Source organism: Peromyscus californicus, unplaced genomic scaffold (genome assembly GCF_007827085.1).
Source record: "Peromyscus californicus insignis strain IS unplaced genomic scaffold, ASM782708v3 Scaffold_8__1_contigs__length_139910024, whole genome shotgun sequence".
In the NCBI taxonomy this organism is placed as follows: Eukaryota; Metazoa; Chordata; class Mammalia; order Rodentia; family Cricetidae; genus Peromyscus; species Peromyscus californicus.
Genome location: NW_026294606.1, coordinates 106254563 through 106279950, shown reverse-complemented (window position 1 = coordinate 106279950; position 25388 = coordinate 106254563). Strand labels below are relative to the sequence as shown.

Below are 25388 nucleotides of genomic sequence, written 5' to 3'. Positions count from 1 at the left end.
TAGAGGTCAGAAAACAACCTCAGGTATCAGTCTTCAATTTGTACCTTGTTGGAGAGGGGCTCTTTGTGTTGGCTTTTTCTGCTGCATACACCTTCTGAGCTGGCCCCTGAACTTCCTGGCTTCTCCTGTTTCTGCCTCCCATCTCACTGTAGTAACACTGGGATTATAGATGCATGCTGCCACACCCAGCTTTACATGGGTTCTGGGCATTTAAACTCTGATCCTCATGCTTGTGTGGCAAGTACTTTACTAACTGAATCATCTCCCCAACTTCCCATGGAAATCATTCTTTGTTTGTTTGTTTGTTTGTTTTCTTTTTCTTTTTTTTTGATTTTTCAAAACAGGGTTTCTCTGTGTAGCCTTGGCTGTCCTGGAACTCGCTCTGTAGACCAGACTGTCCTTGAACTCACAGAGATCCACCTGCCTCTGCCTCCCAAGTGCTGGGATTAAAGGTGTATGCCACCACCACCACCTGGCTTGGGAATTATTCTTAAAGGGACATAGGACAGAACAACGTTGCTTATCATGGAGGGGCTTGTCCATCCCAGAGCCTGATACCAGCCAGTGGGCTACTGTAGCCTAATATTGTGGATGGCTAGTAGACTGCAACCAGGGGGGTTATATCCAACATACCAAATGTTTCCCATGTTGGCCCTATAGGCAGAAGTCACCTTCAGCCAGCCTCAAACCTTCCTTAGAGGAGCATGGAGCCTAATCAGTGACGATTGGGCAGTGAATTCCGTATTCCTAAGGATAAAAAAAGCCACAAGAATGGGAAATGTGGGTAAGGATCCCAAGTAAAGGACATTTCTGAGAACTCACTGAATGGGCTTTGGATGAAATAGTGCACTTCAATGACTTGCCAGACCTACAGAACTGGAGACCATGGGTCAGTAAGAAAGGCAAGCCCCCCATCCTTCTGACCTCCCAGCACAGAAACCCCTAGATACTCAGTTCCCAAAGGTAAGCCAGGACTCCAGGACTCCCACCTGACCTGTCAGTGAAGATGGAACCATCTCTTCTCGTCCAGTCCCACACTGGCTCCTACAGCTCCAAACATCAGGTCAGATTTCCCTTTCCTGGCTGATCACACAAAGGTCGACCTTTATGTTGAAGATTAGGTCTTTCCCAAGAAACCCTCTGGTTCAGTCACTACCCTGGTTTCACTGAGTGACCCTTCTCATGGTTGCCTTTAGGTCTAGACTCCAGCTGGACCGTGAGACTGGGGGTACTCACCACATTGACTTCCTGTCCCTGATACAGTCTGGCACTCTATGACAATCCTGCCTGAGAAACCTGGGCAAAGCAGCAGCTACAAGAGTCTACACAAAGCATAGGCAATCAGGGAGACCAAGGGCTCTTAAATCTACAGGAAGGATACCTGGGGGCTGAGGGGCCCATTTACCCCAGTGTTCTGCTCCAGTCTTGGCACCTACTCAATTCATGAAGCTTGACTCGCACTAGCCAAACTTGAAGTGTTGCCAAATGAGCAAACCGGGCAGGGATTGCAGGCAAGTCCGTTTGGTTGAAGAGCCAAAGCCATATAGTATGACCTATCACCCCAAGGAGGAGGGACAAGGCTCCACAGCTGGTGAGAAGCTGGTCATAACTCCTCCAGCCCTAGTGATGGGAATCAAGAAGATAAAAGCCTTCTGGTGCTTACACACTGCAGTCACAGCTCCCTTCTGACCCCATAAGTGTTGGCATCACCGCAGCCCATGGCAGAAGCTGAATGGAGCATGAAGTGGATTCTGGGCTTGAGCCTCACCCTGTGCCTGGTAGTCCAGACAGCCTTAGGTAAGATCTTCATCCCTCTGAGGGTGCCAGTCCCAGCTCAGCCTCTTCTGGACAGTGGGGCTTAGACAAACAAGGTCTAGGCAGATGGAGGGCAGTGTTTCAGATGGAGGGCAGTGTTTCAGAGCATTCATGTGCTACCAGCTAGAAATCTGAGCACATCATTGTCCTCTCTGATCCCCGTGACTGCTCGGCAAAGTGGGGACCGTGTCTCCTACCTCCTGGGATCAGTGAGGGACCTGAGAACATGGCATGTCCATGTCCCTCCTTCGGGCCTTTCCCCACTCCTTTCTGCCTTCTTTCGTCTAAGCAGGAGTCCCGCTTCTGCCTCTCCATGTCCTACACAGCCTTTTTACTATCTGTGCCTTTCTCTTCAATGGCCTTCTTTCTAAAATGAGTGTTATCCTCTGAACTGTGAAAACAACGTAACACATTAACAACCTTTTTTCGAGGTGTTAGATATACATACAGCAAGATGGACATATCTAAACTATATGATTATTATATATAACTACGTGTATCTGATGAAACCACCATTCTGATCAAAATCTAGAATATTGCCAGTATCCTATGTGCTATTGCCTAGTCAACAGCTTCAAAGTGACCCTGTTCTGACCTCTATTGTTAATTGATTTTGCCTGAATAATTACATGAGGGTTTTTTTGGTGGTGGTGATGGGGGTGATGGTGGTGGTGGTGGGTATTTTTTTTAAGAAGCTTTGATAAAATTGCTCTTAGCATTTTGTGATATTAACTCTTCTTGTATATTTACCTACAGCTGTGATGTTAGCATGTACACAATTTTAGTTTTACATTTTTTAAATTATACTTCTGTGTGTGTGCGTGAGCGTGTGTGTGTGTGTGTGTGTGTGTGTGTGTGTGTGTGTGTGTGTGTGTGTGTGTGTGTATGTGTGTGTTCTTGCTTGTGTATACCACAGCACATTTGTGGAGGACAGAGAACAAATTAAAAGAGTCAGTTTTTGCCCTCTACCAAGTGGATCCCAGAGACCAAGCTCAAGTCATTAGGCTTAGCAGCAAAGCACCCTTATCCACAGAACCATCCTGCTGGCCCTACTGTTTTATACTCTGCTTTTTTTTTTTCCACTTAAATTTTTTTTTTTTTTTTTTGGTTTTCCAAGACAGGGTTTCTCTGTGTAGTTTTGGTGCGTTTCCTGGAACTCACTCAGTAGACCAGACTGGCCTCGAACTCACAGAGATCCGCCTGGCTCTGCCTCCCGAGTGCTGGGATTAAAGGCGTGCGCCACCACCGCCCGGCTCTCCACTTCGATTCTTATGGAAGGCAATTTATAGCTTAGGTTTATATTCGCTTTGCTTAGTTCACAGACGTGAGTGAGGCTCCAGCATCCACTGAGGTTCGGACCAGTCTTTGCTTTAGTGACGTGGTACATCAGATCAGAACGGGATGTGTGTGTAACTAGCATCATACAAATCAGAATGGGATGTGTGTGTAACTAGCATCATACAGATCAGAATGGGATGTGTGTGTAACTAGCATCATACAGATCAGAATGGGATGTGTGTGTAACTAGCATCATACAGATCAGAATGGGATGTGTGCATAACTAGCATCATACAGGTCAGAATGGGATGTGTGCGTAACTAGCATCATACAGATCAGAATGGGATGTGTGTGTAACTAGCATCATACAGATCAGAATGGGATGTGTGTGTAACTAGCATCATACAGATCAGAATGGGATGTGTGTGTAACAACTAGCATCATACAGAGTTGTACAAGCGAGATGTGAGCATTTTGCTGCATGTATATCTTATACCTCAATAAACTATTGCTCGTGTGTTATGTCTCATAGTCCAAAGAATACTGATTTTTTCAAAAAAAATACATTTTTTTTTAAATGAAGTCACCTAATCAATCAAAGCATACGAACATTTTGTGGCTCCTTGTATATTTTCCCAAGTTGTTTTTCCAAGGTGTTAGTTACATCAATTTGTCCTCCACCAACAATACATGTGAATGTTCTTTTCACTGTATCATCTCCAGAATTGGGTGCCATCATTCGTTAATTTTTCAGTTGCCATCTGTAATCCTAGGCCTTAACAGTACTTTATGGATACTAGTGTTGTTTGTTTGCTTTTTCTCTTAAGGGGGCCTGCCACCCAGCTCCCAAATAAATTCACGCATGGAGGCTTATTATTACTTATGAATGTCTGGCCTTAGCTTGGCTTAGTTTCTTGCCAGCTTTTCTTAACTTTAAATTATCCCATCTATCTTTTGTCTCTGGGCTTTTCCTTTTCTATTCCTGTATACATTTCTTTGTTTTTTACTCTGTGACTTGCTATTTTGCTGGGTGGCTGGCCCCTGGAGTCCTCTTCCTTCTCTGGCTACTTCTTCTTCCTCCCAAATTTCACCTTCTACATAGTCTCTCTGCCTGCCAGCCCCACCTATTTCTCTCTCCTGCCTCACTATTGGCCGTTCAGTTCTTTATTAGACCATCAGGTGTTCTAGACAGGCACAGTAACACAGCTTCACAGAGTTAAACAAATGCAACATAAACAAAAGTAACACACCTTAAAATAATATTCTACACCATACTAGTGTAGCATATTGGTGATTTAAAACATTTTTTTAAAGAATCTTTTTTTTAAAGGTTTATTTATTTATTATGTATTCAGTATTCTGTTTGCATGTGTCTTTGAAGGCCAGAAGATGGCACCAGATCTCATTACAAGTGGTTGTGAGCCACCATGTGGTTGCTGGGAATTGAACTCAGGATCTCTGGGAGAGTAGTCAGTGAGGGCTCTTAACCGCTGAGCCATCTCTCCAGCCCTTAAAACATTTTTTTAATTAAAAAATATTCTAATTGTGTGTGTGTGCACACACATGAGGATACTAGTATAGGTATGCACACATGTGTACCCACAGAGACCAGGGACACCTCATCTCCTGGAGTTACACTTAAGGTGATTGTGAGCCTCCCGGGATAGATGCTGGGAACAGAACTCAGGTCCCTCTGCAAGAACAGTGAGTGTTTTTAATCACTCAGCTGTCTTTCCAGTCTCAGGAATACTGCTTTTTATTTCATATGGTTGGTTATGGGTTTTTTTATTTTTGCTTTTTTCCAAGACAAGGTCTCACTATATAGCCTAGGTCCTGTGTGTGTGTGTGTGTGTGTGTGTGTGTGTGTGTGTGTGTGTGTGTGTGTGTGTAAATGCAGGCTCAGAAGACAATCTTGAGTGGGTGTCATTTCTCACTTTCCACCTTGTTTGACACAGGGTCACTTTGTTGTTTCATGTCTCCAGCTGGGGATGCCAGTCTAGCTGTCCCAAGAGATTCAAAAGATTCTCCCTGTTCCAGTTTCTATCTCCCTGTAAGAGCAGTAGGATTAGACACCTGTGCGATGCATTCAACTTTTATGTGGGCTCTAAGGAATAAAACTCAGGCCCTCATTCTTGCACAAAAAACATTTTTATCCACTGAACTATCTCCCCAGCCTTGAACTTATGATCTTCCTGCCTTTGCCTCCCAAGTGCTGGATTACAGGTATGCCTCCACAGCTGTTTTGGACTATTGTTTTGATAAGTGCTTCTGTGCTCCCTCCGGGTAACAGAGCTGACACTGGACTTTCCATGCTGCTCTTGTTCAGCAGTCTGGAAGAACTCTTCCACGTGGTTGTGACTGACTCCTCGGAGACCAGGGAGTTGACAAACACCATGGTTTACAGCAGTCATGAGACATTCTCTATGTGATGTGAGACAAGTTATATAAACCTTTGAACTTATTTCCATGTGTCTATAGAAATATTTGGGGACACCAGGGTGATGGTACACACCTATAATCCCAGATCATAGGAAGTTGAGGCAAGAGGATCATGAGGGTTGTCTGTGTGAGCATACATGTGTGTGGTGTATGTGAACACATGTATACAGATATGCCCGTGCAAGCAGAAGAGGATGACATTGGGTGTCCTGTTTTACCATTTTCTACTATTTCCTTGTGAGACAGGGTCTCTCAACCTGAACCTGGAATGTGTCATTTTTTGGCAAGGCTGGCTGGCCAACAAGCCCCAGCAAGGATTATGAGTTTTAGGTCAGTTTGAGCTACAATAAATAGCAAGACTTTGTCTCAGAAACAAAAACAAAAGAAAAATTCCGCCAGGCAGTGGTGGTGCACACCTTTAATCCCAGCACTTGGGAAGCAGAGGCAGGTGGATCTCTGTGAGTTCGAGGCCAGCCTGGTCTACAGAGCAAGTTCCAGGATGGGCTCCAAAGCTACCCAGAGAAACGGTCTGGAAAAAAAAAAAAAAAAGAAAGAAAGAAAAGAAAAGGCAAAATAATCCAAGCATGGTGGTAAATACCTTTAATCCCAGTACTTGTGAGACAGAAGGCCTAGGAGTTTGGTTCAGATTGGATGTTTTTAAAACATTATCTCATGTAGCCCAAACTGGCTATGAACTCATGTAGCCAAGGATGATCTTGAACTCATGATCTCCCTGCCTCAGCCTCCCAAGCACTACGATTTCAGGTGTGTGCTACCTTGCCTGGCTTGGGAATTTTTTTTTTTTTTTTGCATCAATTTCTAAATGATTCTGATCCATGGCTAGGGTAAGTAACAACTTGGATCACATTTGCTTTCTGTCACTTTCCTGAGTGAACTCCAAGGAACAGGAACAAAGAGCAGTTCTGTTTTGATACGGGAAGAGAGAGAGAAGCTGACAGGGCACTTAGAAAGGGACAATGGATGTGAGTGAGGCCTCAGCAACACTTGGCAGAAGAAGTGGGGCAAGATAAGAGCCTGGAAGAGGAGGAGTACTCATAGGCAAGGGCTGGAATCAACCTAGTCTATTCCATATCTATTCCAAAAACTGTCCATGGTGTGAGTAGGCTTGCTGTGTGTGTGTGTGTGTGTGTGTGTGTGTGTGTGTGTGTGTGTACACTGTGGGTGAATACATTATAAACCACATATAGCTGCACTTGTATGCATATGTATACTCCCTGTGAACATGCATTTGTGTGTTTCTCATGTATACCCGTGTATGTTTAAATTCACAAGGGTGCACTGATGCAAATGTGTATGAGTAAGAATGTGTATAGATAATTCCAACCATCCCAGAAATGAACCAGGCAGGGGCTGGGGAGGTGACTCAGTCAGTGAGGTATTTTCTGCACGTATGTGAGGACCTGGGTTTCGATGTGGGGTGCATGACTGTACCCACAGTGCCGAAGAAGGAGAAATAGGTGGGTCCCTGGGGCTTGCTGGCCACCCAGTCCAGCCACTCAGTAAACTCAAGGTTCAATGAGAGACCCTGTTTCAAAAAATAAGGTAAAGAAAAATTTCAGAAAACACCAGAAATCAACCACTACCCCCCACATGCATGTGTATAACCACTACCATGGGCATGTTTACATCACACACACACACACACACACACACACACACACACACACACACACACACACATACACACACACCGTAGGAAAACAGCAAATGAAAAAGAAACTAATCGAAAAACTAATTAAACCATTTAACAACCAGGAAAAAAGGTGTAGCCATGTTCATATCAAACAGAAGTAAAAAATAAGGGCTGGGGAGATGGCTCAGAGGTTAAGAACACCGGCTGCTCTTCCAGAGGTCCTGAGTTCAAGTCCCAGCACCCACAGTGTGGCTCACAACCATTTGTAATGAGATCTGGTGCCCTCTTCTGGCCTGCAGGGATACATGCAAACAGAACACTGTATACATAATAAATAAATGAATCTTTAAAAAATAAATAAATATCCCTTTCAGCCCTGCAGGGTGGCACACGCCTTTAATCCTAGCACCCAGGAAGCAAAAGCAGGTGGATCTCTGTGAATTTGAGGCCAACCTGATCTACATAGAGAGTTCCAGGACAGCCAGGGCTACACAATAGAGAGACCTTACCTCAAAAAAAAAAATAAACAAAATAAATGTCCCTTTCATTGATATTAAATGACATAAAGAGAAATGGTTTATATAACAGACATGAACTTTTATGTACCTACCAACATGGCTTTGAAATCTTAAATAATGAAGAAAATCCTCATAGATGCACAAGAGGAATAAGACAGATACACAACTGTTATTTTATATTTCCAAGTTTTTTTATTGTGGTTTTAAGAAGCAGCACTAGGCTGAGGAGATGGCTTAGTGGGCAAAACACTTGCTGCATGAGCACAGAATTCAGATCCCCAGAAACATGTAAAAAGCTGGTGGTTTTGCCAGCCTGCCTGCAATCCCAACCCAGGGGAGGCAGAGATAGGAAATCCCTGGAGCAAGCTATCTAACCAGACTAAGCAAAACAGCAAACTCTGGGCATGGTGACAGATCCTGCCTCAGTACATACAGTAGAAAACAATCAACTAAGACACCTGATGTTAACCTCAAGTCTCAATATGCACAAGCACACATGTGCATCTACACACATGCATGCACTTACACATCTGATGTTAACCTCAAGTCTCAATATGCACAAGCACACGTGCATCTACACACACGCATGCACTTACACATCTGATGTTAACCTCAAGTCTCAATATGCACAAGCACACATGTGCATCTACACACATGCATGCACTTAACACAAACGAACGCACACTCAAGCATTAAAAAGTAGTGATTGGGGCTGGAGAGATGGCTTAGAGGTTAACAGCACTGGCTGCCCTTCCAGAGGACCTGGGTTCAATTCCCAGCACCCACATGGCAGCTCACAACTGATTATAACCCCAGCTCCAGGGGATCCAACACTCTCACACAGACACAAATGCAGACAAGACACCAATGCACATAAAGTAAAATAAAACCTTCTTTTTAAAAAAGTAGTGACTGAGGACTAGGGAGATGGCTCAGCAGTTAAGAGCACTGGCTGCTCTTCTGAAGGAGCTAGATTCAATTCCCAGCATCCACATAGCAGTTTACAGTAACTCCAGTTTTAGAGAACCCAATGTCCTGTTCTGAATGTGGTACACAGATATACATGCACACAGAACGCTCACAAACATAGGACTTTTAAATGTTTAAATAATAATAATTTATTGATTGATTTTTATATATAAAGCAGCAGCAGCAGCTACCCAGGTCTGGTAGCACACTCCTGTAATTCCAGCATTTGGGAGGCTGAGGCAGAAGGGTGATGGGTTCAAAGCCAACCTGAGTTATGTAGTGAGACTCTAGAAAGAAGTGGGGGAAGAGGGAAAGAGAGGAGAATGGAGGGGAGGGGAGAGGGGATGCATGGCAGAGGTACCAGAATCCCATCTGTGGCTGACAGTAACGAGACAAGATGACTGTTCCTCTTCTCTTCCCAGGTGCTTTGCACACCAAGGAACCTCTCGTGGTCACCAAACACGGGATCCTACAAGGAAAGCAAACACATGTGGGAAACATAACCGTCCAAGTCTTCCTGGGAGTCCCCTTCTCCAGACCTCCTGTGGGTGCTCGCAGGTTTGCTCCTCCGGAGCCCCCGCAACCCTGGAATGGCATCAGAGATGCCACCACCTACCCACCTTCGTAAGTGCCAGAGGATTTCGGGCTGGTAGATGAGCAGACCTGATGAGTAGGGTGGACCAGTGTCTAAAATAACTCACTAGAAACACCCTGTGTGACCACAGCAAACCCGGGCCCATGCTTGGCCTGTTTCCAAGCCTGTGTGTAATGAGGAAATTAGACCAAATGGCATTTAAGGCACTGATCGAACTGTGTTGGGTTTCTCACGGGAGGGGGATGTAGTCACTGGCTTTGCCACAGGACCTTCTGGGAAGCTGAATTTCCCAAATGCATCCCACCTCCAGTTCTCATCCACACCCCAGGCCCATGAATGATGGGCTCCAGCTTTGTAACAAGCCCACAGGATACTGTCAGCCACTCCCTGCAGAGGGCGCTCCAAGATGGGAACTACAGGGCTGTTCCAGCTTTGAAGTTGCAGTGTCTTGCTGCCACCTACATGTAGCCTGCACACTACAAGACTTGAACAATGACTGCCCTTCTTGGCAGCGCAGCCAAAATAAGTGTATTTACTGTTTATTCAGACTACTGAGTAATCAACTGACCATAACACTGTGTGGCAATCATGAACAATGTTTAGCAGCAGCTGGTTAAAGCACAGGGTTTAAAACCTGGGTGCCAAGTGATATTTAAAAAAAAAAAAAAAAAGCCCTATAACTCCCACTTGAGTGTCTATTCGTTAGGAAGAATTCCACTGTTAGGATATGATCAACCAGAGACCAAGGCTGGTCTTGCTCCACACCAACCATAGGAGAGGTATAGGTTCAATATCAATAGACAGACAGACAGACAGATCAAGCCCCAGGCATTCTGATCATTCTCTGGTTATTATTTGGAATCCCTGTTGGCAAAACATGGAATGACCATTATCTGAAACTTGAAGGTGGGGCTTGGAGGTGAGGGTGCCCATTTTATACACCTGTGTGTCAGTCATTGGAACTCGCTATAAGCTGTCAGAACAAGGGATGTTTAGAACTTAGAGAGTCAAGTGTAAGAATCTGTGGATTACTTAGACCATTCTATAGGGCAACAATTAAGGCAGAGAGAAATGGTGCTTCTACAGGGAAGCTGGAAGGAAGTGACTGGATTCTAAATTTGTTTTTGTTTTTGTTTTTTTTTTTTTTTTTTGGTTTTTTCGAGACAGGGTTTCTCTGTGTAGCTTTGCGCCTTTCCTGGGACTCACTTGGTAGCCCAGGCTGGCCTCGAACTCGCAGAGATCCGCCTGGCTCTGCCTCCCGAGTGCTGGGATTAAAGGCGTGCGCCACCACTGCCCGGCTCTAAATTTGTTTTAAAGGGAAAATGGATACTATTTTCTGGAGAATTGGATATGAGCCACGTGGAAAAAATAATTTAATACAATGACTATATTTTGCTCAAGAGAATAAGGATGTCATTTCCCAAAATGGTGAACACTAGGGCAACAGCAAATTTGGGCAACATAAGAGAAAATTCATTTGGCTACCAAGCATATGGCACACATTGATAATCCCAGTAATTTGGAGGCTGAGGCAGGAAGATCAAGAGCTCAAGGCCAGTCTTGACTACACAGCAAGTTTGTGGGCACCCTGGGCTATTTAAGACCATACCTCAAAGAAAAGAGAGAAGGACAGCCAGGTGTGATGACTCATGCCTTTAACCCCAGCACTTGGGAGGCAGAGGCAGGCAGATCTCTACTAGTTTGAGGCCAGCCTGGTCTACATACTGACTTCCAGGCAAGCTAACCTTGTCTCAAAAAAAATTTTTTTAAATAATAATGATAGATGGATAGATAGATAGATAGATAGATAGATAGATAGATAGATAGATAAAGTTTAGGGGCTGGAGAAATACTCAGGGGTTAAGAGCACTGGCTGCTCTCCCAAAGGACCTGTGCTAGATCCCTGATACCCACTGGGTGGCTCACAGCTTGTCTGGAACACCAGTTCCAGGGGGATCCAATGTCCTCTTTGGTCTCTGTAGGCATTGCATGCACATGGTGCACAAATATATATTCAGGCAAAACACCTACACACCGAATGTAAAAATAAATAAAATCCCCTAAAAATTTTAAAGAAAAATGGGAACCTGTGCTTCATAGCAACTTCTAGGCTAGTCTGCACTATAAAATGAAGTACAGTCTCAAAAAAGCAAAAAGAAAAGAGAGAACTAAGAGAGAGAAACTTGGGCTCTCTTTGCTGAGACCTGGGTCAGCAGGGGGATCCACCAGGGAGATGGAGGGAAAAGTTGGAGAGTAGAATGCTATAGAAACCTGGAGAGGGAATACTGTTCAAGCCCCAGAACCTATATAAAAAGCCAAGAGCCATGGCAAGAATTTGTAATACCAGTACTGGGGAGACAGAGACAAGAGGATAGCCAGCCAGCCTTGACTACTCAACAAGATCCAAGTAACTGAGAGGTCCTGTCTTTAAAAAAAATGGATGACCTCCATAAGGAATGACACCAGAGGTTTTTCTCAAGCCTTCACATGCGTTCATTGACCTGTACACACAAAAACAAAAGAAAATGAAAGTTTGTCCTTGTAGGAAGAGAGCTCGGATGGCTGCTGGTGAGGGTGGTTGGGGACAATAGTTTGGGATGAGGCAGGTTGAAGTATTGTGAGAAGGACATATGAAAAAGGGAAAGGGGAGGTAGGCTGGGACAAGAGGAAAGCTAAAAGGAGGAACAGGCAGATAGGGATTCCAATCAAGTAAAGCCAGCTCCAGACTTATAAGAATAGCCATTCCAGGGACTAGGCCAGCGGCAGAGAAGAGGGAGGTGGCCAGATAGCCCATACTCTTCAAATACTAAAGTCTACATGGTGCCTGGCTGAGTGCTAGGACACACTGTCAACCTGCATTCAAGGAGTGGTTGAGTCACCCAGGAGAAAAACAATTAATTGAAATAATTTCAACCAGCACTACAATCAAGAGTGGAGAAAGGTTTACAGGACACAGATGGAGTGCCCATAAGAAGTGGGGTACCATTTGATCTGGCCTTAAACAGAAGTAGGAGCTTGCTGGGCAAGGAAGAAAGCATTTGGCAGAAGACACAGTCACAAGGGCTTGGAAATCAGAGGCAAGCAGCCATGTCTCATAGGAACCAAGGGTGGCTGGTGAGGTGACTGGGTGGAAAAAGGGCCTAAGTCAGACTGAGGGTGTATGGACTTTTTCTCTGAGGGCAGCGGAGAGCCAGGGAAGTGGGTTTGGGGGACGTGGGTTCTTCCATGGTAGCTAAGGCTGTCCTAGGACCCTCTATGTAGCCCAGAACAGCCTTGATTCCAGGTCTCACAAGGAAGAATTTAAGAAGGAAAGTGCCATGGTCTGCGTTGTGTCTTGCTTTGTTTTTAATCACTTTTATCAATATCCTCCAGAGAACCAATCGGAGGACTATGAAGAAGTTGGGGGTGGGAGGGGTGTTCAGACTATAGATTTGATGGTCCTGTGTTTGAAGTGGGAAAACATGTTCTAGAGCTCCTTGGCCTGCTTGGGAGATAAAAGATTCTGGGAAGGTGGGACACGAAGGCAGAGAGGTGCCTAGGACACCCAAGTGTTGGCCTAGAACTCATCGGCAGTCTTCAACATGAGCAAAGACTATCCAGGCTAAGGGGTGAAGGGCAAGATTCATGGTAGAAGGATGGATCCTAGAGAGACCTGCCTGCCTCGAGGTCCTGGACCTGACCACTGGTGAAAGACTCCAGGAGGCATGCACACACGCACGGAGCCTGCCAGGCTTTTGTCTTAGGTTGCCCCCCATCACTGTTGACCCCAGGATTGAAATCATTCTCTTCACTGCAAATCCAAATTCACTGCATGCCCACAGGTGCCTTCAGGAAACCTGGGGGCAGATAACCTCCATATACTTAAACACGCGGAAGCGGTATAAGTGGCTGCACTTCAGTGAGGATTGTCTCTACCTAAATGTTTATGCCCCAGTGCTCGCCTCTGGGGACCCTCTGCTGCCGGTGAGTAGTGTTTTCCACCACCCGTCATCCCCCTCTACTACCCTACAGCCCATCTCAGGCTTTGGAGACCTTTTTTGCCCAGGTGATGGTTTGGTTCCCCGGAGGCGCCTTCCTCGTCGGCTCCGCTTCTACCTACGAAGGCTCAGAGCTGGCCGCCCGCGAGAAAGTGGTGCTGGTGTTTCTACAGTACAGGCTGGGCATCCTGGGCTTCTTCAGGTGGGCCTTGGACCAGGGGCGGGGCCTTCACCTACCTGCCTGAGGCACAGAAGGCGGGGACTGGCGGAAGGGGGCGTGGTCCGTGGACGGAACCGAATGACCAGGGTGTTTTGAGCCGGGCCTGACCCGGTGGAGACGCTGGATATCGTCTCACGAGTGAGTCTAAGGAAGCCTTAGGTAGGGAGCCTTGGCAGCTCTCTGAAACCTGACCATCGAAGTTTGAAACACTGACCATGAATCTCGTGTGCCTAGCACGGGCGACAGCCAAGCCCGCGGAAACTGGGGGATGCTGGACCAGGTAGCGGCTCTGCACTGGGTGCAGGAGAACATTGAGGCCTTTGGTGGAGACCCGGACAGTGTAACACTATTTGGCCAGTCGGCAGGAGCTATGAGCGTCTCGGGATTGGTGAGTGCGATTTCCATTGGACCAGCAGAGACAGGGGCCAGCCTGTTCCCACACTGCACCTGTGTATCCACAAACCCACATCTCACTCCTGCCAAGGACACCATTCACTCCAGGAGCACAGTCGCTCGCAGAACAGGGCTAAGGACCAGAGTTCAATTCCTGGAGCTCACAAGGTGGAATTTGGCTCCGGCAACTTGTCCTCTAACCAGGTTTCTGCCATATACACTAAATAAATGATTTTCTAGAAAAGGAAAAAAGAATAGCACTGATGACAAATCCAAGCCCCAACAAGGACAGGGTGAGGCTTTGTGGGTGCCTACCACCTCCTGCTTCTCTCAGAGCTCTTTCCCGTAAACAGAGGCGAGGATCTACCCTCTAGGCAGGGCTGTGGACAGCCTATGCCTGGAAGTCAGGGGCCTGTGTTAGAGACTTCACAGGGGTGGAAGTGAGCAGGAATCACATCAAGAATGGTTGTGAGGGCCACAGTAGTAATAAGGCCCAATCCAAGAAGAGTTGAGTGTGTTGGTCCTAAAACTTGAGGGGATGGGAGAGTCACAGCTAACCTTAGCTACATAGTAAATTTGAAACCAATATGGACTACATGAAACCCTGTCACCAAAAAAAAAAAAAAAAAAAAAAAATCCAAAGAGACAGGCAGATCTGTAATTCCAACATTCCAATGGCAGACGTGAAATGCCTGGCCAGCCTGAGCTACAACAGCAAGGCCCTCCCTGTGCTAGTTCTTTCCATCTCCGTCCTCATCTTTGTTCTTCTCAATCAATTCTCCCCTGTACTCTCAGAGGACCCGTGTATATATACCGAAGCAGTAATTCTTTGGCAAAGCAATGCGAGGCTTGAAGCTTTCAGGGTCACAGAGAGAGGTGATGAGGATCCACACATAAAGCAATAATTTTCAGCTTCCAATTACAACCCAAAAGGGGAGTGACTAAAGGGGAGTTCTCTGGTAGGGTCAACTAAAGGCTAAGATCAATTAGGGAATTTATGTGCTCAAACTATAATCTAGAAATGGCTAGGTACAATGCTAGGGGTCAGTAAGTCACAAGAAAGTGAACTGTCTTTGGTGCCGCTTTTCCCACTCATCCCGGCTGCAGCTGCTTTCTGATGGGGAGGGGGACATAGCTAGGTGGCTAAGCGACCTCTGTCAGAGCGTGGTAGTATTTGGTTAGTAAAAGCACTTTCGCTCAGAGTAATTGCTGAGGAGAAAATCTAGGAATAGCACCTGGCTGAGGAGGAATTAAAACTTAATTTGCACAAGAAAGAAGCTTGGCGACTATCACCTGCTTGGCCTTGTAGGCAATCTCCTTGGGTCAGTGGGAAGTAACTGCCTTAACTCAGTAACTCGCAAATGGCTAAAACATCATCCCAGGAATGTGAGCAGTAAATCTCTTAAATTAGGGTCTTGTATAAATAATCCGGAGTGAAGGTAAGGAGTTGAGGATATAATTGTTATGATTATTTTCTCTATCTGTGGGTGAGATGAGCTAATGTTTATCTATGTGCAGTTTTGTCCTTGGAAAAAGGTATCTTTGCTGAAATACTTTTGTCTGGAGAATGACCATGGTTAGATTTACGTTAATGAAAAATAAACATAGCTGGAGACAGTTATCCAATTAACCCAAATGTATAGGGAAAGTTGTGCCCAAGATTGAGATGCAATTGTGAGATTACATGTACACGTAACATGGAAATGCACGGTAAATGGGGAGAATCATAGCTGTTATTGCACAAGAAGTTTATAACAAGAGAAAATCAGTTCACTCAAAAGGCAGTATCTCCATAATGCCTTGGGTGATAGTTTCCTCTAACAGAATCCTTAGTTCTGATAGGTTGACCTTCTGAACTCTAGCTGTCACTGCTGTATACTCATGGACTTTTGCTACCAGTGGCTCTCAGTAGTTGGCCTCAAACTTGTGACTTGCAGCCATCCTCCTGAGAGCAGGGACAGATTTTAAGAAGGGAAGTGATAAGATCAGATGTGGATTTAGAGAGGTCTCTCGGTCTTCTGCATGAAGCAGGAACTCGGACTCGGAGGCCCAGTTGGGAGGTGAAGGAGCAGGGTTTATCCCAGAGGAGACTATGAAGGTAGGAGGAATGGAGAACAGAGGGTTGTTGCTGAGTGATTCACAAGACCAAATGGTCAGGAAGGACTGGAATAGTTACATGTGGCAGAGGGCAGAGGAGGGACAGAGGGCAGAGGAGGGACAGACCCCAAGCTGGGTAGATAATGTCAAAGAGAGGTTCTACCCAGTTGGAGGTTGACTAGAACAGGTTTAAGACACATAAATTCTGAGGTATCCAAAGACATAACTTCTCTGAAAGAGCTGTTAGCATAGATAATTGGAGCTGTGACTATGGGGTCCCACCTACCCTCATTTGTAACCTATAGCAGAGGAAGACCCCCTTAGCCATACCAGCAGATCACCTCCCATATCCTCAGGTCAACTCTGGGACCTCTAGAGCCCACTACATAGACCAAAGACTGGAAGATGCTGGCTTTAAGTCTAGGACTCTAGCCTAAGACCCATGGCTCCCTCCAAGATGCTCATCTCTCAGGCCACTGGGAAATGGCTAGGCGGGCACCCAAAATAAGTCAGTTGGCCCTCCCTATTTATGGGTCTCATGAGTGCTCTGCTTCCAATCCCTACAGCTGATGTCACCCCTAGCCCAAGGTCTATTCCATCGGGCCATTTCCCAGAGTGGTACTGCAATACTGAAATCCTTCATCACTCATGATCCATTGAAGGCAGCCAAGGTGGGCATCACTCTTCTCCCAGGGCTCAACAAGAAGGGGGAAGGATGGAGGCATCCCTGTGTACCCCTTCTCTCTACAGAAGGTTGCTCACATGGCTGGCTGCAACCACAACAACACAAGGATCATGGTAGAATGCCTGAGGGCTCTATCAGGGGATGAAGTGATGCATGTTTCCAAGAGGATGGTAGGTACAACATTCCAGTTGTCTTCCCTATCAGCCTGTGTACTCTAGCCACCCATAGATACTTCCCTGGGGCACCTGTCACTGGAGCACATTGGGAGTTTCTTTTGATTCCTATCTTCTTCTCTCCTTTATAGTCATTCTTTCATGCCAACTTCAAGAAAGATCCAAAAGATGTGAGTAAGCAGTGGCCTGCAATTTGAGTGTTTATTGAATACCTACTATGTGCTAGGTCCTTAGAATACTTGAGGAACTACACAGGCCAAATTCCCTTCCCTAGTGGAACTGATACCCCTCTGGAAAGAGAGACAATAAGCCCTATAAATAAGTAAATTACTCAGCTTCCTAGAAAGCAATAGCAACAAGGAAGGGGTCAGGAATGATGAGAGTTATGGAACCTTAAATAGAATGGATAATAAATGTCTCATTGAAATGATATTTCATAAGGATTTTCAAGAGATAAGGAATGAACTATGTGTATGCCTGGAGCAAACATCTAAAGTTGAGTAGCCTGGTCCTGTCTGTCCTGGTCCCTCCCAACACTCACCTTCTTAAGTATCATTATGGGCAATCTTAGTTTTTACTGAAAGAGCTTAAGCTAGAGCAGCTCCTGGGGCAGACCTGATGAGCTGAGCACCCAAGTCACAAAGGCCCTCAGAGGGTATGTGGGATGACTAGCTGGAAAATGCCCCTGGCCTTGCAGATTGTATGGTTCCTGAGCCCTGTGGTGGATGGTGTGGTGTTCCCAGAGGACCCTGTGGTGCTCCTGACCCATGGGCAGGTTACACCTGTGCCCTACCTTCTAGGTGTCAACAACGTGGAGTTCGAGTGGGCCTTGCCTTTTGTGAGTGGATGGGAAAGGTGCTCACTCAGTGGGTTTGCAACGGGATGCCCCTTGAACAGTGTGTGGGTACCAAGTTAGATCTCAGTGGCCCCATTGCGGATGTAGACATTACCTCTATTCCCTGTGCAGGGAGAGCTGACCAGGAATGATGGAGGGGAATTGGGAGAAGTGTAGTCAACCCCTGAGCCTGCAAACAGCGATACATCTTAGGGACCTCCTTTATTCCTTGGGTCAAGGCAAATGCTGTAGCTCAAGACAGGCCCTCCCAGCTCTGCTTCAGCTCAGAACCAGGTGGTAATGACAGACAGTGAGCAGGACAGGTTGTGGGTCTTTCTTGGGCTGTCTTGTCTAAGAATTCTACATGCAGACAGGCAAGAACTCAGGCCTGATTCAACCCTGGGTCCTTTTCTTGTGAGCAGCTCATGAAGCTCCAGATAACTCGGCATATGATGAACAAAAAATACTTCACCAAACTGCTCTGGAGTTTCAGCACCCTGCTGGTAAGGGGTCCCATGGTTTGGGTTGTTTAGTGTGAACAGCACTGAACACCACACACACTTCTTTAAAAACGTAGGACCTGCTCTATGCAAAGGTTCCTGAGACCTTAAAGGAGTTTGACATGGGATGAGATGGTTACTGATGGGCAAGATCTCTGAGGCACCCTTAGGGTCATGGGAGGCAGTTCTCCTGTGGCAAAAGGGGTGGGGGCGGTAAGAACAATCAGGATGGAGATCTTCCTAGAAAACCCATTCCCAAAAGTCCTAGGGAGCTGAGGCTGGGTGCAAGCGAATGGTGAACCCACCCATGGCCCAGCTGGTATAGCAGACCTCAGGGTGGGTCTTGCATCCCTGGCCCAGAATATCACTAAGGAGCAGATCCCACTGGTGGTGAAGGAGTACTTGAACGATGCTGCCAATAAACATGACTGGACGACGTTCCGAAACCGGGTGATAGACCTAGTTGGAGATGCCACCTTCGTGTACTCCACACTTCAAGCTGCACGCTACCACCGGGGTATGGGGCCCCTAAGAATAATCACACGGCTCCCCTGCACTATCCAGCTGAACTGCTTCCAAATGGGGTCACCAGCTCTTCCCCCACACACTCCATACTTTGGGCTAGTATAGGACTCCAAGAGGCCACAGAGAAGGCAGCAAGCCAGAGGAAGAGCTGTCCTTAGGGATAAGGGCAGAACCTCAGCCACCCTAGAGGAGAAAGCTGGGGTGGCAAAGACAGTACATGGTTAAGAGGATGGGCTTAAGAGCAACTTAAAAAGCAGGCTGGCCAGGCCGTGGTGGCGCATGCCTTTAATCCCAGCATTCGGGAGGCAGAGCCAAGCGGATCTCTGTGAGTTCGAGGCCAGCCTGGTCTACAGAGCGAGATCCAGGACAGGCACCAAAACTACCCAGAGAAACCCTGTCTTGAGGGGGCGGGGAGGCTGATTGGGCTTGAGAATATGAGGATGAGAGGTCAAAGGTGAGGCTGGAAAAGCCAGTCATTAAAAGCCCTTAAATACAGTGTCCAGAACAGAAGGCTCAGAATAGGGGAGAAGACAGCTTCCATGATCCTTGTTATAAGCTTGCCAATTAGGTTTTAGTGTCCCCAACTCTGCAGATGAGGAACTGCAGCTCAGAGTTTGAGTGACATACTGATGGCTAGTGCGGGCAGGATTCTAACTTGCTCCACGACTGTAAAGCTGAAGGTCTGCCTGATTGTCAGTGCGTGGGACACATTGGGTAGACGGGGAGCTTAGCTCAGTGAAGGCTCTTCCTGCAGCCCTCACCCATTTCATTTATTCACAGATGCTGGCTTCCCTGTCTACCTGTACGAGTTCAAGCACCATGCTCCCTCAGGCATAATTGTCAAACCTCGACATGATGGCGCAGACCATGGAGATGAGCTTTCCTATATCTTCGGAAGCCCTTTCTCCAAAGGTCCTAATGCCCTACCTGACACCTAGTCTCCCCACCATGTATGAAGACCCACACCTCCATTGGCTGACCACAGGGAACTAGTGTGGAATGTACTCCCAAATGCAGAGTGGAAGGCTGGTACCCCTAGATCTTTCCAAAATACCACATCCTCTTCTGCCCCCAGGCTCATCCACCAATGAGGAAAAGGAACTCAGCCTCCAGATGATGAAATACTGGGCCAACTTTGCCCGCACCGGGTGAGTCTAGCCCCTTACACATATAAATAATACTAGGACCACAGGAACTAGACAGTCAAGCCTGGGCCCTTCTCCTTTTCCTTGTCAGTCATGGGATCTTAAATGTCCCTAGAATGTGTCCCCTCTGTCCAGTGAGGCACACTCTTCATTCATTCATCCAATAGTATCTCACCGATGTTCTCCTTTGTATCTGACCCTAGTACTGGAAGCTGGGGTGCAAGGATGGCATAAGCAAGTGCTACATCCTCCTCACCCCACCATATGAAAACCGAATTCCAAACAGGCACAATGGGAGCTGTCCCACTGGGAGCACTGGGCCGTAGAGCATCAAGGAGGGGTCTGGCCCTATTTGAGAGATGGCTTCCAGTGGAGGTGACACTTGAACCGAACTTTGGGTCGCCCATGCGTATCTTCCTAGCCCCACCTTCTCTCCCCCATCATGCTGTGACACTAGAGGAGTTGTTCTCAAATATCACCTAACAAAGTTACTCACTTGCTTAAAACCCTTGCTCATGTTCCCGGAGTAAAGCTCCATTCCCTTAGCTTATCGTGAAAAGCCAAGAATTCTTCCTATGTCATCCTCATCCCTTCTGCACACCCATCCTCTTTAGACTCGCCTTTATATTTTACCTCACCTTGCACTGCCTGGAAGCTCACTTCTCCCACCTCCTTCCCTGGGGCTTGCTATGCAGCCTACACTGGCCTCAAACTCACAATTCTCCTGCCGCTGCCTCCCGAGTGCTGAGATTGTAAGTGTTCACCTCACACCTAACTCTCCTACTCTCTCATAAAGACCTGTCTAAGCATCATTGCCACAAAGCCTTCTTGGATCTCAGCTTCCCAAGCGAAGGTACATGAAGGAAGGGTAAGAGCGACAAGCCGAATAAAAAGGAGTGACAGAAATCTCTTTCTACCTTGGGGTCAGGGACCCCAATCACAGAAAGCTGCCCTACTGGCCACGCTTTGACGAGGATGAAAAGTACCTGCAGTTGGATTTCGACACAAGAGTGGGCGTGAAGCTCAAAGAGAAAAAGATGGCTTTCTGGGGAAGGCTGCACCAGCCTCAGAGGACTTAGAAGCAGCAGCGACACTGAGAGTGACCAAGCAAGAAGGAACTATCCTACAGTCCTGCCTCAGGGAGACTGGCCCTGCATACAACCAAGGACAGCAGTCCTGTCCACCAAATGTAGGACCTGTAGACGCTCCCGGCTACCTTCAGGCTAGCGCTGGAGCCCTAGTCCATCATGGGGCTCAGTACTACCTGTCCAGCCTGACATTCCATCGCTCCCCACATCTCACTGTCTAAACCAGGCCAGGGCCTTTCATCACACTGCGCTCTGCTCCCCACAAGCTCAGCCTCAGGATAATCTCTTCTCTCCCTTTTCCAAGTCCTCTTACCCTTCATGATGTATTTGCAGCCCCCTCTTATGGAAACGTCACACAGGCTGTCACTTTCTGTCACTGCACCCTGCTGTCATTGATCATCTACCCTCTTCAACCTGCCTGCTCATGCTGGCCTTGAGGCCCCAGACAATCTATTCATGACATGGTGCAAAACTTTGATGGCTTGGGATCTGTTCCCCTACCCACACTCATCTCCCCTGGGGCCCTTCCAAAGCCGGTACCTAGAGATGATGCTCAATTTAAAAAAAAAATGTGTTCTTTTGATCCTCAATTTCTTTCTCTGTAAAATGATTGGGTGAAATGAATGTTATCTCTTTGAACCCTTAGGGTAATAAAATATTGCTACTTGCTGCTTCTTGGGTTGTATTTGCTAGAGGGGCTGAAGCAAAGTCATTTAGAGTATAAAACATTTAGCTAGTGCCAGATGTGGTAGTTTATAAAAAAGAGGTAGCCCACTTCAGAGTCAGCACAGGACACATCCAGACACCAAATTCTCAGCACAAAGGGGATTTATCACCCAAGAGGGGCAAATGGGGAGGGGCTGCAAAGGCAAGCAATAAGCTGCAAAAGCAGCAGCTGCAGCAAGCAAGCAGGTGTTTTTCTCCGGAGTGGGTTTTTTGTTTGTTTGTTTGGAGGTTGGTTTTTTTTTTTTGTTCTTATTTTTGTTTTTGTTTGTTTATTGGTTGGTTGGTTGATTGGTTGGTTATTTGGTTGGTTTTTTAAGACAGGATTTCTCTGTGTAGCCCTCGCTATCTGGGAACTCACTCTGTAGACCAGCCTGGCCTCGAACTCACAGAGATCCACCTGCCTCTGCCTCCCAAGTGCTGGGATTAATGGTATGCGCCACCACCACCCAGCAGGAGTAGGCTTTTAAGGAGAAAAAGGGGGAGTCTCTGCTAGGGTGAGTTGGTAAATCCCGATCGGATATGTTAGCCAAATAATTAATTTTGATTGTTGGACCTTAGTATTTTGTCTCAGGAATGAGTCAGTGGCTAAATAAGGGAATGAAGCTTGGGGACTAGCTTTAGAAATGTAATGTAATGGTTGTTAGCATTAGGGGAGAGTCGGAACTTGTCAGCACCAGGTTTGCTGTGCTCCGGCCTGCTAGAGCCTTTCAGTAACAAACACTTGCAATCTCAGCTTTTGGAAAGTGAGAAAGGAGAATCCAGGTGTTCAAGGTCAGAGGTTGAGTCCAGCCTAGACGACATAAGACTCCATCTCAACAACAACAATAAAACAGAAAGAAAACCTTGGCTTGCTCCTTCTCTATCTTAAATGCAACATGCCTCTACCCCAATGATATCAGGACACCACACCTCATGTTCACATCCATTCACATCTAACCCTTCTATCCTCCTGACTCTCCCGAACATATCCCAACCTGTCCCACAAAATTTGTGTTCTCTCTCTCTCTCTCTCTCTCTCTCTCTCTCTCTCTCTCTCTCTCAATGTGTGTTTCTTCTTTTCATGTTTGTTTGTTTGTTTGTTTTTGAGACTGTCTCACTATGTATCCCTAGCTAACCTAGGACTTGTTATGTAGACAGGGTTGGTCTTGAACTGCCTCTGTCTCCAGAGTTTTGGGATTAAAGGCAGGAACCGTCAGCTTTCTTCCATTTTGGGGGACCAGGTCTCACACTGGACTGTAACATAGGCTAGCAATTCCTCTGCCTCAGCTTCCTGAATACTAAGATCGCAAGATTGGGCCACCAAATTTGGTCCTATTTTCTTTTTTAATATGCTTATTCAAGCTGGGCATGATGGCACACGCTGCAGAGGCAGGCAGACCTCTGTAAATTCCAGGCCAGCCTGGTCTACAAAGAGAATTCCAAGACAGCCAGGACTGTTACACAGAAAATCCCTGACTCAAAACACACACACACACACACACACACACACACACACACACACACACACTTCATTTATTATTTATTTACTATTTTTTTCCGTGTGTGTGTGTGTGTGTGTGTGTGTGTGTGTGTGTGTGTGTGTGTTACTGTGCCCATGTGAAGGTCAGAATACAGCTTTCAAGAGTTGGTTCTCTCCTTCTACCATATGGGTTCCAGGAATCAAACACAAGCCATCAATCCTAGAAGCAAGCACCTTTATCCGCTGAGATACCTCTTCAGTCTCTTCCTTTTTTAAAAGATTTACTTTAATTTTTTTATTTATGTGCATATATATGTATGTACGCTGCATATGTGTGGGTACCCATGGAAGCCAGAGGAAGATTCAGATCTCCTGGAGTTACAAATGGTTATGAGCTACCTGACTGGGGTGCTGGGAACTGAGCTGGAGTCCTCTGGAAGGGCAGCAAGTGATAAGTGCTCTGCTGAGCCATCTCTCCAGACCCTGGGCCCCCACTCTCGGTCTTCACGAATTTGACTCTTCAGGCACCTGATGGAGTAACTCATACTTTTGTCCTTTCATGACTGGCATAATATCACGATGTCCAAAAAGTTCATCCATGTTGTTGAACGTAACAATTTTGTTTTATTTTATGTGTTTTTTATCCATTAGATATTTAAGTTGTTCAAAAGAGAAAAAAAAAGATTTGAGTTGGGGGCTGGAAAGATGGCTCAGCAGTTAAGAGCACCGGCTGCTCTTCCAGAGGTCTTGAGTTCAATTCCCAGCAACCACATGGTGGCTCACAACCATCTGAGTGAGATCTGGCGCCCTCTTCTGGCCTGCAAACATATGCAGGCAGAACACTGTATACATACTAAATAAATAAATCTTTAAGGAAAAAAAAGAAAAGATTTGAGTTGTTTGCACCTCTTAGTTACTGTGACTTAGTTACTGTGACTAATACACATACTTGTGTAATATTCTACTGTAACAGAAAATAGGCTGATACATCCTCTAAAGAAGGTACTTTCAGCCTAGGTGGATCTTTTTCAGTTTGAGGCCAGCATGCACTACAGAGCAAGTTCCTGGACAGCCAAGGCTGTCTTGAACAACAAAACAAAACAAAACAAAACAAAACAAAACAAAAAGATATTTTCATTGATTCAATTCAGACTCCCCAAATATTTTCAAAGAGAGCAAACTTTCTAAGGTTCTGTGTTTGTTTCAACCATGTCCAACTTTAGCAAGAGCCCTGCCAAGACCGTTTAACCAGAGATCCAGCTCCCACTCAATATCTGATCACCCTCCATAACTAATGGAGTTCCTCATCCCACACATCCTCCAGATGATGTCTGAGCACCTGGGCCTATCTTCAGCCAAACTTGTTAGTGGGCTGGAAAGATGGGTCAGCATCTTAAAGCACTGGCTGCTCTCTCAGAGGGCCCAAGTTCAGTTCCCAGCACCCCATCTCTGTCTCCAGTTCCAGGGACCCTGATGCCAGCCCTCTTCTGGCCTCTGCAAGAACCGAGTAGTGCACAGACACATGCAAGCAAGACATCCATAAACATAAAATAAATATTTTTTTTGAAGAATTGATACCTTTAGCCAGAACCTTTAATACTTCTTGTTAGTAATTTTTTCCAACTACTGACCACACTGCTCTTGACTATAAATTCCCACTTAGCTATGCTATATTGGGGTTTGAGCCAAATTTCTTTCTTCCTCACTGCAAAATCTCATTGCAAAGGTCCTATGTTCATGTCAGTGACCTTGAATGAAGCCTGCCTGCCTCCCCTGAGCTTTAATGTTTTATTTATTCTATTTTTTAAAGATTTTTTATGAATATGAGTGTTTTGCCTGCAAGTATGTATGTGCACTGTGTTGTGTGCACACCCGGTGACTTCAGCGAGCATCAGATCCCTGAAACTGGAATCACAGATGGTTAGAGCCACCATGTGGATGCTGGGAGTTGAACCCGGGTTCCCTGCAAGAGCGAAATGTGCTCTTAACCATTGAGCCAGTTCTCCAGCCCCTATTTGTTCTGTTTTTCAGATAGGGTTTCATATTGCAGTCCAAGCTGACCTAGAACTCATTAGGTAGAGCTGGGTCTGGCCTTGAACCCTTAGCAATCCTCCAGCTTCCAAGGTGCTGAGATTACTCACATGAGTCGCCACGCCCAATCTGATTTTCCTTCAACGTCCTTCTTTAGGCATTTTCATCCAGACCTAAGGAAGGGTATTTCTCCTCCAAATTAAAGGAGGTACAGCTGAGCAGAAACAAGCATCCAGACTCCAGCTGACAGAATAATAAAGGACTAC

The 25388-nt window shown here is 46.1% G+C and overlaps 1 protein-coding gene across 2 annotated transcripts; it reads left to right on the top strand.

The window, feature by feature from the left end:
* Positions 1-1718: 1718 nt before the first annotated feature.
* On the top strand, positions 1719-20897 carry Ces4a (carboxylesterase 4A). 2 transcript variants are annotated; one of them, XM_052729262.1, is made up of 14 exons: positions 1719-1797; positions 9096-9297; positions 13090-13231; positions 13314-13447; positions 13700-13853; positions 16522-16626; positions 16706-16810; positions 16945-16983; positions 17511-17651; positions 18071-18151; positions 18509-18665; positions 19454-19585; positions 19749-19821; positions 20747-20897. In XM_052729262.1, the coding sequence occupies exons 1-14, from the start codon at positions 1719-1721 to the stop codon at positions 20895-20897; spliced, it is 1695 nt and encodes a 564-aa protein (XP_052585222.1). The 2 variants fall into 2 exon arrangements, with proteins under 2 accessions (XP_052585222.1, XP_052585223.1); XM_052729263.1 differs by lacking the exons at positions 19454-19585; positions 19749-19821 and having other exon boundaries at positions 1740-1797; positions 20747-20838.
* Positions 20898-25388: the final 4491 nt, after the last annotated feature.

What these genes read in the sequence shown, in the direction of transcription:
- Ces4a (XM_052729262.1), top strand. Translation starts at nt 1,719, where the DNA reads ATGGCAGAAGCTGAATGGAGCATGAAGTGGATTCTGGGCTTGAGCCTC. An exon ending in ATCCATTGAAGGCAGCCAAG is followed by an intron (nt 16,627 to 16,705) that starts GTGGGCATCACT and finishes TTCTCTCTACAG; the next exon opens with AAGGTTGCTCACATGGCTGG. An exon ending in TCGAGTGGGCCTTGCCTTTT is followed by an intron (nt 17,652 to 18,070) that starts GTGAGTGGATGG and finishes TCTTGTGAGCAG; the next exon opens with CTCATGAAGCTCCAGATAAC.